The sequence below is a fragment of the Centroberyx affinis genome, unplaced genomic scaffold, assembly GCF_046629955.1.
Source record: "Centroberyx affinis isolate AG114_WGS23_722 - 3 ecotype Tasmania unplaced genomic scaffold, CSIRO-AGI_Caff_v1 ptg001699l_1, whole genome shotgun sequence".
In the NCBI taxonomy this organism is placed as follows: domain Eukaryota; kingdom Metazoa; phylum Chordata; class Actinopteri; order Beryciformes; family Berycidae; genus Centroberyx; species Centroberyx affinis.
The window spans coordinates 23,846-41,323 of record NW_027280114.1 but is presented as its reverse complement, the minus strand read 5'-3'; the positions used below and the strand labels follow the sequence as shown (position 1 = coordinate 41,323).

At 43.9% G+C, this 17,478-nt stretch overlaps 1 protein-coding gene across 5 annotated transcripts; it reads left to right on the top strand.

Annotated features, from left to right (window-relative positions):
- Window positions 1–1,812: 1,812 nt before the first annotated feature.
- On the top strand, window positions 1,813–17,005 carry LOC139651670 (cytohesin-1-like). 5 transcript variants are annotated; one of them, XM_071528678.1, is made up of 13 exons: window positions 1,831–1,918; window positions 8,799–8,881; window positions 11,805–11,869; window positions 12,111–12,177; window positions 12,425–12,543; window positions 13,009–13,202; window positions 13,457–13,605; window positions 13,811–13,922; window positions 14,311–14,313; window positions 14,761–14,837; window positions 14,944–15,015; window positions 15,639–15,793; window positions 15,959–17,005. In XM_071528678.1, exons 1-13 carry the CDS (start codon window positions 1,831–1,833, stop codon window positions 16,035–16,037), a joined length of 1,263 nt encoding a protein of 420 aa, XP_071384779.1. In that variant the 3' UTR covers window positions 16,038–17,005. The 5 variants fall into 5 exon arrangements, with proteins under 5 accessions (XP_071384783.1, XP_071384779.1, XP_071384781.1 ...); XM_071528680.1 differs by lacking the exon at window positions 1,831–1,918 and adding an exon at window positions 4,361–4,498; XM_071528682.1 differs by lacking the exon at window positions 14,311–14,313 and having other exon boundaries at window positions 1,813–1,918.
- The last annotated feature ends 473 nt before the right edge of the window (window positions 17,006–17,478 follow it).

Sequence of the window (17,478 nt, the reverse complement as noted above, 5' to 3'; positions counted from 1 at the left end):
TTTGGTTTTTGGCTGCACTCTGCCCTGGAAAACAGGGAGAAAAACACTGAGTTGAAGTCTATCTGTGAAAGAGATGATGTTGACGAATTTGTGTCGCACAGTATTTGGGTTAAAGGAGAGGCAGAGGCAGCCAGCGCAGTACAAGGAACTTTAACCCAACTGCATATATTATCTATATATAGAATGGCACAGGCTCTACACAATTCGTCAACAACTCTTCATCGCTTTGAAAACACAGGCTGTGTGTTTTTCCATTTTATATGGAAATCAGTTAAAAGTTCACTGAGGTTGCTTACATTGTGCCAGCTACTCTGCCTCCTTTTTTTCAGCACCACCTGTCAATAGAGCCTAGTTTGCCTGCTCACTTACTTTGTTAGGACTGCATATGCATAGGTACTATTTTTGTGACATGGAATGCTATTTCACAATATTTCCATACAGTTATTATATTGAAAAGCTACAAAAGCAACAGACAAATCTACAGTAGAAGCAGCCTGTACATGAGATGTTTCCTGTGGCTGTGTGCAGTTTCATCTGTTGGAAAAGAACAATGGCGTTGGATTAAGAAATTATGAATCCACCAAGGATTGATTGGTGCCAGCAAAGCTCAATGGCAATCAAGAGTGGCTGAGGTCAAGTGCAGCAGAAAGAGGTCAGCACAGGAGAGAGTTTTCTGAGAGGAGAGGAGAGAAGAGAAGAGAAGAGAAGAGAAGAGGAGAGGAAAGGAAAGGAAAGGAAAGGAAAGGAAAGGAAAGGAAAGGGGGACGGTTGGGACGTAGGATTGGACCAAAGGCATGAATAGATTTAATGAGTGAGTGAGAGAGAGAGCAAGAACAAGAGAGAAAAAATTAAACGGCTCCATTGAAAAGGACAACGATAAGAAATGAATTGCATGTGAAAACACAGGAGCAAAGGGGGAAATCAGAGAGTAAGGGGAATCGAAAGAGCTAAGTAAAACTGAAGATAATCTGGAAGGGTAATGATATCACACACACGCACACACACACACACACACACACACACACACACACACACACACACACACACACACAGTATCCATATACGTGTGTAACAGCACTATGTTCTCATGTGTCCTTGCGTTGGTATGTATATGAAAGATATTTATATATTTAGCTATAGTGCATGTGTGTGTGTGTGTGTGTGTGTGTGTGTGCGCGCGCACGCACATGGTGCTTGAGCTCTGACTAAACTGGGCTCTGATGTGTGTGTGGGGGTGTGAAACAGGAGGATGCAAGTTTGCGAGCATGTGTGTAAATTTGTCATCACTTCCAAGAATACATTAACAACTGTTCAAAATGACACCACACTGTGTGTATCTGTGTGTGTCTCTGTGTGCCTTTATTTGTATGCATGTGTGAAGAGTAATTTTGCAATCACTTCCAAGAATTCATTAATATCCGTTCAAAATTACAGCAGAGTTTGTGTATATGTGTGTGTTTGTGTGTGAGTATGTGTGTGAAGGAGTGTGAGATAAGACAGAATTCAGGAGTGAGGTCAAGTGAATGAACAAGAGCGAAGAGGTGGTGGGGGAGAGAGAGAAAGAGAGAGAGAGAGAGAGAGAGAGAGAGAGAGGAGTAGACAGTGTTTATTTGAGTCAGTCAGAGTGTGGTGGCAGACGGGGGAAACAGTGGAGCCTGGCTCTCTGAAGGGACTGTATTGAGACCAGAGCCCAAGGCTAGAGCTTCTGGTGGCTTTCAGTGTGACGCCGACTTCAGAGGGAGCCGAGGGAAGAGATGCGCAAAGGAAACCATTATACTTAGCTGCAAAACACCATTTTGTCACAAACTCACTCTCACACACAGTGTGGTGATGGGGACTGTAAGTGAGCTGTGTGCCTCCAGTTTCCAGGCATTTCTCTGTCCGTCGGTGCGACCTGCGCCACCTGCAGCAGCTACAGGTAAGCACTCAGCACCTTCCAGCACAACACACTCTGCTTTTTCTGTCACCTCACAGTAGAAATGCTCTCTCAACTATTTATGAGGTTAGAAATAATTCTGGGGCTCCCTGTCACAATGCAACCTGCCTGTTGAGCTGAAGTAAACATTGTTATGTTCATTGTTTTGTTTTGTTTTGTTTAATTTGCTTGTTTATTGATGCCATTTTTTTACTTCAAAAAGTGCTTTTAATTGTTATTATCACTGTTATTAATGCAGGGTTTGAGGCTTTCTTGGTTATATATTGGTTTTACCTCTAGACTAGCCAGACAGACAAATACAGCGAGAGATGGAGAGGGAGACTGGCACAAAGTGCTATCAATGTTCAGTTGCCGTGGTGATTTTCTGTTAGGTTATCAAGACACAGAGGGTTCTGTAGTGTGTGTGCATCTGTGTGTGCATGTGTGTGTGTGTGTGTGTGCAACAGGCAGAGAGAGCGTTTGTGCTAGTGGTCATGCTGTGTTTTGACATTTCTCTTTTCATGTACAGACATGACTCAAGTAAAAGGAGAGCAACTGGTCTCTCTCTGTCCCTCTGTGTGTGTGTGTGTGTGTGTGTGTGTGTGTGTGTGTGTGTGTGGACGATGGTGGGCTTGATATGAGAAAATGACGCATATTGATCATCCTGGAGCCCAGGATCCTCTTCTCCAGTGGGTGCTGTAGTGACATAATCACCAACGCTGCCCACTATTCCCTCTCCCTGCTCCTCCTCCTGCTAAAATCGCCCTGCAGGTGCTTGTGCAGTAATATGGATCATAGGCAAGATTCAAACCCATTTTTAGACAATAAAAGCACCACGTTTGAATCACCACTGATCTGAGCTGGCACTCACTCAGAGGCCTTTTCCATTTGCCTTATTGCTTGTGTGCTCCTTTCGTATTTTTCTTCTTTTCTTCTTTTCATTTCCTCTGCTTTCTTCTTCATATGCTTTATTCTGGCCTTATCGCCTCCTGCCTCTGTGACTGTAATGATTTCACAGATAAACTCTTTAGCGGTAAGGCAGATTTACTAAATAGGCTGCACCTTCCCTTTCAAATGGCTAATATCTTTAGACTCACCATTTCTTTGCCAAAAGTATTAAATGTGTATACCGGCAGCAGCTATTCTCTATGTCCCCCTTCACCCCCCACATATCCTGTTTTTTGCTGTGTCCAAACTCTGAATAAAGCACTGATTCAAGCGCACAGCTGCAATCCTGTATCCTCCTTTCCTCTATCCTTCCCTCTGTCCTCTCCCCACTCCCCCCCGCTTCCCTCATAGACAAACCTCACTCATATCAACCGTGCCTCCTACTTCTTCTTCACCCCCATGTGGTTAAATAAATCTGTCTTCAGAAAGGGGGGAAATATTGCCAGACATTTCATATTTTTTTTTTACTTCTATTCCACTTAAGTCCTGAATCCTCAGCCCGCTTCAGTGAAGAGAGACTGTTTGTCAGTTTGCCTCATCTTTCATCATTTTGTACGTGTGTGAGAGAGAAAGAGATATGTTGAGAAATATGTGGAGAAATGCCACAACACGAGACAGTAAGTGACCAAGGAACACACACACACACACACACACACACACAGGGTAGAGTACTGAAAGTTTGAGCAATAAAACATAAAACATTTACACATATCCAAAGGCCAAAACCCATGAAAACCAGCAGGCAAACACAAACATGCAGTCACACAGTCACACACATGAATAATGGATTCTACAATGTCTTATATGCTCTTGCTGGTTTCTGGATGATTTGCATGAGTACAAGTGCTCAATTTGGGAACTGTTTTACCTTATTATAGACACTGGTGATCGTGTACTACATGTTTTCATGACAAATATTTATATTAGGCAGAAGGCAGGGAAACACACTGGACAGGTTGCCAGTCCATCACAGGGCTTTACATACACAAACAGACAATTGCCTATTGCCTAAAGTCTACAATTCACCTGACCTGCATGCCTTTGATCTGTGGGAGGAAACCCAGGCAAACATGGAAACTCCACACAGAACAGGATTTGAACCCACGATCATCTTGCTGGGAGGTGACAGTGCTAACACTGATCCACCAAACCAAAGAATTAATCATTGATTCATTAATTAATTTCACTATGGTTTGAATGTATAAATTGTTGTTCGGGTTTTTGAAAATTTACATTTTAAATATACTGCATTGGCAATATAGTTTCTGCTAAACTGTGATGCCAATAAAGTAACTGAATAAGAGAGGGGGAGTAGAGAGAGAGAGAGAGAGAGAGAGAGAGAGAGAGAGATGGAGAGAGAGACAAAGAGAGAGATGAGAGAGAGACAGATGGGGGGGGGAGCTTTGTGCTTAAGTGCTCTCTGATTGGCTGTTTTTATTGAAACCACGCCCACGTCACCCAACCCCACGCCGGCTGTCCCTCCAGACACAGTTGTCACAAACTGCCAACTTAACTGACTGGAAAGCCTTATTTCTCGACCTTTAAGTTACTTACAAGTAAAAAGGTTAGGCTCATTCTGGTACTTGGTGTTACCCAACAATACAGACATGGTGCTGAAGTCGGAAGATGGAGTTGGTAAGTTCCCCGACCTAGTTTAACGTTAGTTAAGTAGCGACCTAGGCTAACCAGGTTAGCAAGGCTAACGTTAACTTAGCCACTAACCTATCGAAGAAACTTAACTAGCATGCACGCCAGTTTTCTCATAATACCAGGTTTACTTTCATATGTTTTAGCATTTCATTTGTTATCAACAGAACGAGAGCAACAAGTCTAACCATTTTTGTTAATGCTCTTTGCCAGTCTTTCAGTGGTACAAGGGATCTATTCTTATTTGCATGGATTGAGGCCAGGCCATATTGGGGTTATGTGCTTACTGTGCAACAGTTCATAATGCATGTGCCTATAAATACCTTGAAAGCACCCATTGATTGGTTGGAAATGAAGGAATTGCTTTTAAAGACTTTAGTTCTTGGTCCACACTGGGCTGCGTGGATCTCTTTACCCAACTTGTGACAAAAGGGTAGTGTCAGTTCTAGGAGCTTGCTTAGAAATAGAGTGGAGAAACCACAAAAGGCTAGTATAGAGAGGGAGCATTTACCACAACTTACACAATATAATTAACTGGTATACCAGATTTAATTAGATGGCAGTTCTGTCAAGGCAGCACATTCAGATAGAAGCAGTCACGGCCTGGGAGCCAGCTCCTCCTCACCTGCACCAGCATTGTCCTCAGTTTCCTCATTTATCTCTCAGTCACATTAAGATATTTTCTTCTCTCTCTCTGGGCAAAACTTGTTCTCTCTGCCCTTCCTCTTGATTTGTTTTTGTCCCTACTGTTTATCGGACTTCTCAGCCCACAGGCTGTGTGAATGCAGTCAGTCACCAGGGAGCTTACCATAACCACATGATTATATCATTCTGTTGAGCCTGTTATCCTGGGGCCAGTGAACATTTAAGTGGACAAATATTATGTTGTGCACAGTTGTACACTGGGTGGCTAGACCCTAAAACTCTTTATCTGTAATACAAATAGTTTATAGTCCTATCATGAACATAGGTCATTGCCTAGGGTCCTGAGTCAGCTGCCTGCGAGGTGGAAATAATAGGACCAATAGATCCGCTGACATGAGGGAGGTTTGTGTGTGTGTGCTTGTTTGCTTTTGTTTGTTTGGACTGAACATGTGATGAGCAGAGAAGGAAAAATGAAGACACATTTAAGTCAGCCAAAACAGAGGGCTGTTGTTTAGTAGTTCGTCATTCATTGAATTTAGGCCTGCACTTGACTGCACTTGATTCTTGGTGGTGTTGACATCTGTGTCCCAGAGAGGTGAGTCAACCACACATTCACCATTCGCACACTCCGCTCAATTCTTTACCGCATACTGTTTTGGCCACACACACAACCTGTTTTCCTATTTCTCTCTCTCTCTCTCTCTCTCTCTCTCTCTCTCTCTCTCTCTCTCTCTCTCCCTCTCCCTCCCTCGGACACTCATGTCCACGTGGGGGAGCCTGTGTATGATGCTCAGTGAGTGAATGAGGGAGGAGTCAAGAGGGACAGAGGGAGGGGGAGAGATGAGAGTTCAAGGGTTTTTCCCCCACACTCTTAGCAATCAGTCAGGCTGAGCACCTCTCTCCCCTCACACACACACACACACACACACACAACAACACACACTCGTCCGCTCTTGCAGGCCTGCTCCCCTCCTTCTCTCTTTTCCTCCCTCTCCCCTCTGGCAGAGTGACTGCTGGAGGATTAAGAGGCAGGGCGAGCCTGGAGGGCGACCAGCAGGGTGGTTGGGACTAAAGGACCACAGGATTGGGATTGGGATTGGAGGGCAGTGCACAGACAGGACTGGATTACTGCTGTACTGTTGGAGGCGCTAGACTGGACCGTAAGAAACGGGCTGTTCGGTACTGGAATGGGTGTTCAAGTTAGACTTGTGGACCCTGGAACTGGAGCTAGGAATACAACTGGAGCTAGAATCGAACCTTGAATGCTGAATACTAGAGAACGGAGACGGGGTACTAGTTTAGACGTGGGGTCTGCTGTGAGTGGACGGGCTACACTGGGAAGACTGGGACCACTGTGGATGGGACACTGGTGGTGTGGCCACTCTGCAGACAGAAGTTCTCACTGGTATGACGCAAATGTGTAGGTGTACAGTGTGTCAGAACTTCTGCATTAGGGCCATATTGCAGAAACCTATTTGAGTGTGTGTGTTTGTGTGTACGTGTGTGTGAGCATGCGTCCGTGTGTCGTCATTTCTTCCTTTGAAACCTCATGACGCCCGGAAACTCAGCCAGAACATATGGTAACTACTGATAGAACAATGTGGTTTTTGTTTGTGCGTGTTTTCGAGTGTCATTGTGTCATTTTCGTCTCCAAAGGATGCAATGCGTTACGTAATGCTTATCAAGCTTAGAGAGGAGATGAGAGGGAGGGAGAGAGAGGAAGGATGGAGAGCAAAAGTTAAGGCCTAGATGTGTTTGTTGTCCAGACCAACTGGTCAACAGCAGCATTGCTGTGACGAGGTGTCCCATTACTTGCTAACACAAACACACACACTCAGTGACGTGGTAGACGAGCCAGAAGACGCATAAGTCACCAGTTATGTCAGAATGTGTGTGTTTCTGTGTCTGTGTGCTAAAGAGAGAGAGAGGGGGATATGATTATTTTATAAGCCAGCCTAAATCCATTGGCTCTAATATCCTCTCTTGATGAAATGCCATGGATAGGAAGTGTGTGTGTGTGCATGTTTCACTGTGTCACTGCTCACAATGGTGCGTTATTCTTGTCACCAGGTTTATAATAGGAGCTGCTCTGGCCTACTTAAAACCTTTCTCTCTGGGCGGTGGGTATGTGTGTGTGATGAGTGAGAATGTGTGTGGAGTATGGAAATTATATCAGTATTTGAGGCTGTGACAACTGTCGCACCACATTGGACTTGATGGATTTGCCTTGCGCGTAAGTCCTGAAAAAGTCTTGAAATGTCTTGAAAATTAGGATCTAAATTCAAGGCCTCAAAAGTCCTTGAACACTGTTGAAAATAGACTTAAATTCAAATCAGCTGCAGAACGCAGAACTATACTCCAATATAACTGTACTTTTTTTCATTGTCACATTCATTTCAGTGGCGAAATTGGTCTAGCTTAATATTTCAGTCTAAATGGCATTAAAATTACCTTTAAAAGTCTTAGGTTTACCTTGTTGAAACTTGAACTTCTTTTTTTTAATCAGTTTGTTTCCTTCCATTGGACCGGAGGTTAAAACCTTGTTAACTTTGTGAAGATAGGAAAGTGAAATGATTACTTTACTGGAATCCCTCAGCATGTGCTCCTCTAATGAGGACTGAAATAGTCGGACACACAGCAGCACTGCAGCCTGATCTGTCTCTCTGTGACTCTTGTTGCTCGGCTCATTTGTGCCCTTTCCTCACCTTTGTCATTTGTTAGAATATTTGTGTGGCTTAGAAAATAGCCATAGCACAAGCTTTAGCACACAGTGGAGAGTAACAGCAAATACGAAAATGTGAAAATCTTTGCAAGGCAGACTCAAACATACAGCATCAAAAATACTTTATATGGGGCTAGGCCTGCTGTAATCTTTCTCTCTCTTTTTCTTTTTTTTCTGCCTCTCAAGTTCTCTCTGTCAGTCACTGACTGGCATGTGGTTTCCCTCCTTCGCTTATCATTCTCCTGCAGATATTTTGGAGAAAATGAGTCTCTCTTCTGTTCTGAGTACACACTTGTGGTTAAGGGTGTGAATGTGTGGAGGGGTGGGCGGTATGCGTGTTAGGGCCCAACAGATACAGTGGATATCAAAAGTCTACTGTACACACCCTTTTTCTAACTTTTAGGCCTGAAATGAATATTCACTAAATCAGGAATTTTTTGCTGTGTTTTGGATATAGTGACCAGCAAAAGGAAGGTAAAAACAAAAGGCTACTCATTTTTGTGAAAGAAAAAATGGTTTTGACAGTCACTCAAGGTTTTGGGTCTAAAGAAGGCTGAGATGAGATGTTTAGACTACAATGAGTGACAACATTTTTTAGTGCTCAAATGGCCTTCAAAGTAGCTCCTTGTTACAGTTACTATTTTTGTCAGACAAATATGAATGCTGCTTGTTTAGAAGTAAAATGCAACTAAGTCTTAAATACTAGCATCATTCTTCCTCATTGTTGGCATTGGTATCAGGGCCAAAAGTCTTGATGTATCAGCTAGATCCTTAGTGGGTGTGTGGATAAGGGTTTGTGTTGCCATAGTGACCCAGAGCACTGGGATTCTCAGGTCTCCTTCTCTTTGTGTGTGTGTGTGTGTGTGTGTCAGATGTCTGTATTTGGTTGTTAACTGTACCTCTCTCCTCCTTTCTCCTCAGTGCCTGATGACCTCAGCCCAGAAGAGAGGCAGGAGTTGGAGAGCATCCGCCGCAGGAAACAAGAGCTACTGCAGGACATACAAGTAACAGACACACACACACACTCCCACACACACACACACACACACACACACACACACACACACACACACACACACACACACACACACAACCAGTACCACGAAGAGAGGAGAGATTATTCCTCTCCTTCTTAAACTTAAACTTGTAATCAGGGATGGAACTTAAGAATTTAATTTCCAAGCCCGCCTTTCAAGTCATTCCAGCCAAATTTAATTCAGCTGATTTTTCTTACGGTACATTACCCCCCCCCCCCCCCCCAACCTTAATTGCTTAATCAATCAGGTAAAACTTAAACTAAACATTCCTCTTGAATTAAGACTCCTAACCTCTTTCCAAGTCAGGCTTCCGCTCTCTTCAGTGATTACTGCTTAGACGAAATGCTTCCCTTATTAAATCTTTGTATTTGAAGACCATCACCACTGAGTTCCTCCAAAATGCAGTCAGCATGATGTGCTCAGTGATGTGGAGGTCATCAACAAAGAATGTGAACCCAAATGCCTCCCTTGAGATTTTCACATCCATAGCTCTCTTCTTCGTATTATAAATATTTCATCATTTAAATCAGACTGGGGAATGACAAGAATGACAAAATGCCTGCAATGTTTTGCTTTTGCATTTTCCCTCATGGTCTGTGAATGCACATTGCATTGCTGAGCTGGTATCCATTTCTTCTCTTTGTGTCCTTGGGTAGATTTCTGACTCAATGTCTAGATCAGTATGCCTAGGGAGGTGTGTGTGTGTGTGTGTGTGGTTGGGGGGTAGGGGAGGTAGGCGTATGACCACCAGAGCGTTACTGTACACATTCGTGACAGATGATCCTCTTTGTGTAGAGGGGTGTGTGTGTGTGTGTGTGTGTGTGTGTGTGTGTGTGCAGGGGGGGGATGCTAGACTTCATATTAGTGTCTGTCTGTCCTCTAGCCATCTCTGCCTGGAGGGACAGGGCAACCCCCTACCTCAGTTACCCCTACACCCCTGAATAAATGAACCAGGACTGGCCGTGCCAGAGGCAACAAAGGCCTTATACCCACCCAGCATGTAGCCTACTGTATGCCCTTGTGTCCAAATCTGCATAAGAGAATGAATGGGAGTTTGTAGGACAAGGGTTTTTCTTTGTTCTGCAGGATCTTGCATGTGTTGGATTGTCATAGGGTTAGACTGATAAATTGGTTTGCCAATATTTTGGGCCAATGTTGGCCTGTTATTAAATACCGGATATCTTCATGTGGTCCAGCACCAATATGATGGAGTTTCCTCTCTGACAACAGCTACAGAAAAACACTCTGTAAAACAATGAAATGTTATTTTCTTTGCCCACTGATTCATTGAATTGTTCAATAAAAATAATTTAAAGATCGTAATCTATCCCAGAGTTTCCCCTGCCATTGAATAGGTGCAGCAGGTCACCCTGTCTTAAAGAGCTGCTAACACTAAGAATTAGTCTGGGTTTCAATGGAGGGTTTTAGTGTCCCATGATGGTCTAAATGCTGTTTCAGGGGTTTTTCCACCCTGACAAGAATAGAATTCTGGGGAGGAAACACTGAATACTTTAAGCATGAAAATGGAAGGATTTAAAAATGGATACAAATTTGGCATAAAATATCGGCAGCTTTGATAGAAAACTATTGGTATCAGCCTTCAAAAGCCCATATTGGTCGAACCCGGGTTTGGTCCTGAGCCTATGTATGTATTTTGAGAAAAAATGCTTCAGTCAGCAAGGCGGACATCCAACACAGACAGACAGACACACACACACACACACAAACAAGCGCCCTCTGGACAGTGATACTGCGTAAATAGATTGATGGAGTTTATTAGTGGGGTCGACTCTTGTTGCCCGCTTCTCTCCCCTAAGCCCCGCCCTGTCCTGCCCCGGGGGGCTGATGGGTAATGGGCCATGAAATATTCCAGTAATGGAGACAGAGGACCCTGTTAGTTTAGAGGGGGGCGTAGCCATGGAAACCTATTTGGAGGGGTCCAGACAACTGAAGTATTTACCTTAGGTGGCAGTCAAGGGTGATGTAGCCTGCTTTGTACCGACTTTCTTTCTGGCTCGCTCACACACACACACACGCACGCACAGAACATTATACACATTTTCTTTAGATGATTCTCGCGCTAATCTGAGACAGGCCTGTCCCAAACCCTTCTACCTCTCTTTCATATTTATCTTAATCCTTTGCCCCTCTTCTCTGCTGGGCTCAATATTTCTCCTGTGTTGAACACTATTTCCCCCCATAACCCCACGTTCTGATCTCTTAAAAGCGGCTCTGCTAAGCCAATCAAAGTCTTTGATCCAGAGTATTCCCGTCTCCCTTCTAACGTGACACTTAGCGGACAGACTGGGGAGAATGTTGGGGGAGAATGTTGGGGGGAGGGGGTGGGGGGTGGCTGATTTTAAATCTGGGTCAGAAGAGGGGGAGGAGGAGTGGGGAGGAAAGGAGGGGAAGGGTGGTCGGCTCTGACCCCAGAACAGGTGCTACAGCTCCCAGAGAGGATTTTCTGTTCCAGATAACTCCTGCCGAGAGGAAGAATGAGTCGGTCTGAGAGAGAGTGAATCATGTCTGCATTTTGGGGTTTTAGTGGGTCAACTCTTAGCAGGATGTGTTTGTCTGGATGTGTTGGGCAGAAAGATGTATCTGGAACAGACAGACAGACACACACACACACACACACACACACACACACACACAGTTTGTGCCGGCAAGATCAAAGCATCCCCAGGGGTTGAGGCAAGGGTCAGACATCATAGAGAAGCCTTAATGTCATTTGTGTGTGTGTCTGTGATTTTTTTTGAGTTTGTTTGCTCAGCAGCTCAAAAGCTTCATCTCTCACGTAAATTCTCAACCTTATTTTTCCTCCCTCTCCCTCTTTACCTGTCTCATCCCTTTCTCCCACCATGCCTTCCTCTCCCTGCCTGCTTCTCAGAGGCTGAAGGATGAGATTGCAGAGGTGACCAATGAGATTGAAAACCTGGGCTTGACTGAAGAGAGGTAGAGTATTGTCCACTCAGCCTTTGTCTGATACTAAGAACAGAAGCTACTGCCTTGTGGGAGTGATGATGATTTTACTAATGACAGTGTGTTTGTGGGGAAGGGAGGGGTCAGGGAGTCTGGGCCGGGAGTCGCCCTGAAGCTATAGAGTCTAAGAGGGTTTAATTGGCTGGATTGGCTGTTTATTAAGGTTGTTTTGTGTCTTAATGATGAAGACAGTGTTAATCTATTCTGTTTGAAGGAAAAGCATGCAGAGAAACAAACAGGTGGCCATGGGCCGCAAGAAGTTCAACATGGACCCCAAAAAGGTGAGAATAACACAACCTTCAGCTATTGCTTTAATGTAATAAATAGATGTAAGAATACGGTGAAACTGCCACCCAGGATTTGAGTTTGCCTGAGTTTTAAAGTGAAACAAACAATGATATCTGCACACTGAATCAACGGTCTGTCAGTGGTTTCAACCCCACCTGACAAAGACCATTATCTTCACCTGTTTTGGATGCGCTTCCTATTTGCTGATGTGTGTTCTGATCAATGTTTTCCATTACTCAGGGGATCAGGTTTTTGATTGACAGCTCCCTGCTGAAGAACACCAGTGATGACATCGCCCAGTTCCTCTACAAGGGGGAGGGGCTTAATAAGACTGCTATTGGCGACTACCTGGGTGAGAGGTGAGCGATGCTGTCCAAATTTCTTGTGACTGGTGTGTGCTCCTACTGTCTGTCTCAAGAGAAGAAATGGTGATAACGGACATAGTGAACCCATTCCAGAACAACAGTGGATAATCCTAATCCTTATGTTTCCTATCTGTGGACTTTTTCCAGAACTCTGTATTAGACTGTATGTGTTTGCATGTATGTACGCTCGCATGTTTGCACATGTGCAGCAGGGGGGAAAAAGTGGGTCATATCAATATATTTGAGCTCATGGTGAATTAGCACATTTAAACGATCACCTGTTCACCTGATCACCTTTTTATCCAATTAATCACATCCCATATATCTATTTTGGATGCCAAGTCAGTGTGCCAAGCAGAGCTACAGTCAGTTCTTGATCCTGACTCTCTGTTGACTCCCCGTGTGTGTGTGTGTGTGTGTGTGTGTGTGTGTTTGTGTGGGATCGCATGTGTTGTGCAGAGATGACTTCAACATCGAGGTCCTTCATGCCTTTGTGGAGCTACATGAGTTCACAGACCTGAACCTGGTCCAGGCACTCAGACAGTTCCTCTGGAGCTTCAGGCTTCCTGGCGAGGCTCAGAAGATTGACCGCATGATGGAGGCCTTCGCCCAGCGATACTGTCACTGTAACCCTGGGGTGTTTCAGAGCACAGGTGTGTGTGTGTGTGTGATAGAGAGACATCATTGCCAGCAAGAATAAAAAATAGGGTTTCCAGTCAAAGGTTTCAAAACAAAACCCTGTTGCAAAGTTATAATAAGTAATACAAAGTACCAAATTGAAAATACATAATTTATTTAAGCAGGAGTCAGTAGTAAATGAAAAAAAAACAGTTTTTTGTGTGTGTGTATTCCAATGTGCACGTCCCATAAAAATACACACTCACACATGCTGTCTCTTGCTTTACAGACACCTGTTATGTGTTGTCGTTCGCCGTGATCATGCTGAACACCAGTCTACACAACCCCAACGTGAAGGACAAGCCCTCCGTTCAGAGATTCACCGCCATGAACAGAGGCATCAATGACGGAGGCGACCTGCCAGAGGAGCTGCTCAGGGTGACAAGATTTCATTTTCTTAAAGCTTCAAGTTGTTTCTCACACTGGAATTCTCCTTTGGAATCGATTTATAGTTTAATGGACACAACAGTCTCTCTAAGCACTTGCACATACCCTGCCTATATTCTCTGCTTGGATGGCATCCAATAATCTATATTATAAAATTTCCAAATCCCCTCTCCCTTTTGTCCTGCCCTCTCTGCAGAACCTGTACGAGAGCATCAAGAACGAACCCTTCAAGATCCCAGAGGATGATGGGAATGACCTCACACACACCTTCTTCAACCCCGACAGAGAGGGCTGGCTACTCAAGCTAGGTATGTGGTTCCCTTTGGTTTGAATATCCTTAAGTCTGTGTTTGTATACAGCCAGTCTGGATCAATGGCTCCTCTGTTGGCCCACCATGAGCTGGAAGGCCCTCTAGTGGATAGGAAGTGAAATTGAAATAGAATTGAAAAGTGAGGGGAATGAAGCTTTGTTGCTCCCTCATCTTGAAAATCAAACCACTGACAATCTTGGACACTATTCCACCAATTTGTGCTCTGCTTATGTGTTTGTATGCACATGTATCAGACTTCCAGTAGATTTGAGCCTACATGCGTCCCAACATGTAATGTTACATTAAGGTAAATGGGTGTGATAACTGCTGACTTCATTTTTTGACATTCCTCTTGTTTGTTTGTTTTCCATGGGTTTTGACTCCAGGAGGTATGTACTCTTAAAGCTCCAACTCCCCAGCTTTAACACGCCGCTTTGCTTCTCAGCCTGCCCCCGCCCTGCCTTACTCCCAATGGCTGTGTGCATTAGCCTCTGTATACCTTGCATCACAATTTCATCTGCAAGAATGAAATTGGGAATTCATTTTCGTACCTGATGGCGTTTTACCCTGCACCTTACACCCTGATGTGAAAAGGCCAGTAAAGTGGTTTCACATTGGCTTCTAATTGTTGACCCAACTAAGTTTTTAACCTGTATCACCCAATGAGCCTCTCTACGCTGCAATCAATACGCTTTACGTTTTATGCCATCAGTGTGCTTCAGAGTGTTACTGTCATAATATCAAGTCTCCTAACAGGAATACTCCCAGCTCTAACTACTGTGCTTCTCTGATAGCTTCCTCTGTGAGCTCTTCACTGACCTGTAATCTCTCCTCAGGTGGACGAGTTAAGACCTGGAAGAGGCGCTGGTTTATCCTCACAGATAACTGCCTCTACTACTTTGAATACACCACTGTGAGTAATTGCTATTTTGACTGCATGGCTTAAATAAGGGTGAAGATATAGTAGTTATCCTCACACCACACACACTGTAATTCCTTTTCTCTCCTGCGCCCACAAGGATAAGGAACCCAGAGGGATTATTCCTCTGGAAAATCTGAGTATCAGAGAAGTGGACGACTCCAAGAAACCGGTAAACTCCTGGTCTCTCTTCTCTTGCTGCCACACGTATTATTGACCTCTTCTGCTGTTTTTCTCTTTCTCTCTCAATCTTTGTTTCCATCCAAATATTTTTACAAAAATTGTGATGGACCAAATTAGAAAAGCGTGATGGAAATGGCAAATTTGTATTAAAAAAAGAAGAGGAAGAGGAAAAGGAAAGAGGATTTTGGTCAATTAAGAAATTATGCAATGGAAACGTATTTGTGTTTTATAAATAATGTAGTGATGTCTGTAAAATATCTGGACATCATGTTCTCCCAGAAATGTACATACATGCTGTTGCTCCCATTGTGGCTGAATGTCCATTAGTAGGTGCAATAGAATATCGCCAAGTGCATTTTGTCTTCAGACAGCATGAAATATGTCTGACGTTAGCTGACATGAAAGAACAATAGCAACTTTCCCCACTGCTAATCAATTCTTTGAAGACTTTCATGGATATGCTTTTTTTATATTGCTTCTATCTTCAGGAAGCCTATTTTCCTCCAACCTAATAAAACACCTAATTCGTATTTTTACATACATAGCTAGTGACAAAGCTCTTACGTCTCTCCCACAAGCTTGACTGATGCATCTTGTTCTGCTCGCTCCCAGAACTGTTTTGAGCTCTTCATCCCAGACCACAAGGATCAGGTGATCAAGGCCTGCAAGACGGAGGCAGACGGCCGTGTTGTTGAGGGCAACCACACTTTCTACAGAATTTCCGCCCCGACCACAGAAGAAAAGGACGAGTGGATCAGCAGCATCAAGTGAGTCACAGTTACTGTGCATATTCATGAAATCTCTCCCCTGCACCTGATCAGTATGGTACTGGCCTGGAAGTACTTTACTCTGAAGACAGGCTCTCGGTTGCTCACCTGTCTGTCTCACTCCCACCCTCCTCCGTCTCTCCTCTGTTTCTCTCCCACCTACAGAGCTGCTATAAGCAAAGACCCTTTCTATGAGATGCTGGCTGCCCGGAAAAAGAAGGTCTCCTCTCTGAAGGGGCTGTAGAGGAGGCTCAGGATTCAGCGTTGAAGCAGCAAGCACTGGCTTCTCAACGCAGCGAACTGGACATGGACCTGCACTGTGAGGACCTGTACAACTGGACCTAGAGGTGGAGTGTGAATACTGATGGCTCCACTGGGGCTCATTCTATAGGGGTTATGTTTGGACCTGGCATAGAGGACTCAGCTCTCTAAGAGGCTCTTCCTTTGTGCTGTTGGACCCTCACGCCTTGACCTCGCAAACCTACAGTGCTCGCTTCTCTTTCCTCACAGGTTTGACCTGAAATCTTTCAGTAATGGACCTATATTATTTTATTTTCTCAAACATCCCTCTCTGAGAGTTCCACTTTGACAGTACTGTCATGATGCTCTGCCCCTCTGGTTCACTACAACAAAACATTAGCACTCCCGCTCTTCTTAATCTGTTGTAGTGACTACTGAAATGTGTCTGATTGACCTATGAGCCATTTCATGCAGACTGAATGTTTAGTCTGCTTTTGTTACACTGCACTCTGACAGCTGCCCCCAAGTTTTGTTAAGTGGGAGATAAGTGAGATAAGTGGGAGGAAAAGAGCAGGAGATAGATAATTACTTTTGTAAAAATAGCTACATATACATTTCATTTCATTTTATCAACATTTGATAAAACCTTTCTACACCTGCTGAAAGACGTGCAATGCATTAGAACAGGAGGAAATGCTGGACATTTGATACCCCATAAAGCAGCACATCATACAGTATGTAGTGTGATTCAAATACATTTCAAGATATCCTAAAGTTCTGATGCTTTCAGTTAGTTTACAAGCGTTCTCATCATTTGGATCATGTGGAGTCCAGTGTTTTGCCAGATAAATGCTTTTTTTCTAAGCCTATGTTTTCTTACTGCTATTTTGTTCTGTCAAAGCTCTGTTTATGGAAATGAAGGTAATGCATAGTTTAAATATTTATTCATCCAGATTTCTTGTAATTTATTGTTTTCGGTTTTGTCTCATTAAAAGTGTGCAAAAGAACAAAACAAAGACTGGTATATTGTTCATTTAACCTGATGTCATGGAAGGTAATGTCCTGAAGCTCTTTTGAAAAGGTGAAGCAGCACCAGGCTTGTTTTTGGGGGCTTAGGTCTACACAGGCTGCACCTTTCTGAAGTCCAGCTGAACATGCAGCAAATGACCGCGGGCCGGATTCGAACCCGGGTTGCTGCGGGAAGGACTGAGCCTTATGGTACGCGCTGTACTCTGTGAGCCACCGGGGCGCCCCGTATTAGGGTTTTATGGATTTTCCCACGCTGTTACTTCCTGCTCCTGCTATCTGTTAAAAAAGCAATTAGCCGCTCGACTCAGTGTTTTACAAATTTTGGAACAGCTTAGAGAGTGACGAAGAAAGGCCTCTTGTGGCTTATTGCTTAAATAGATAAACAGGTTTTGAGATCTACAACTACATGAACTGTC

Coding starts and splice junctions, on each gene's coding strand:
- LOC139651670 (XM_071528678.1), top strand. CDS start 1,831: ATGGGGACTGTAAGTGAGCTGTGTGCCTCCAGTTTCCAGGCATTTCTC. Junction 1,919..8,798: donor GCCACCTGCAGCAGCTACAG/GTAAGCACTCAG, acceptor CTTTCTCCTCAG/TGCCTGATGACCTCAGCCCA. Junction 14,838..14,943: donor ACTACTTTGAATACACCACT/GTGAGTAATTGC, acceptor TGCGCCCACAAG/GATAAGGAACCCAGAGGGAT.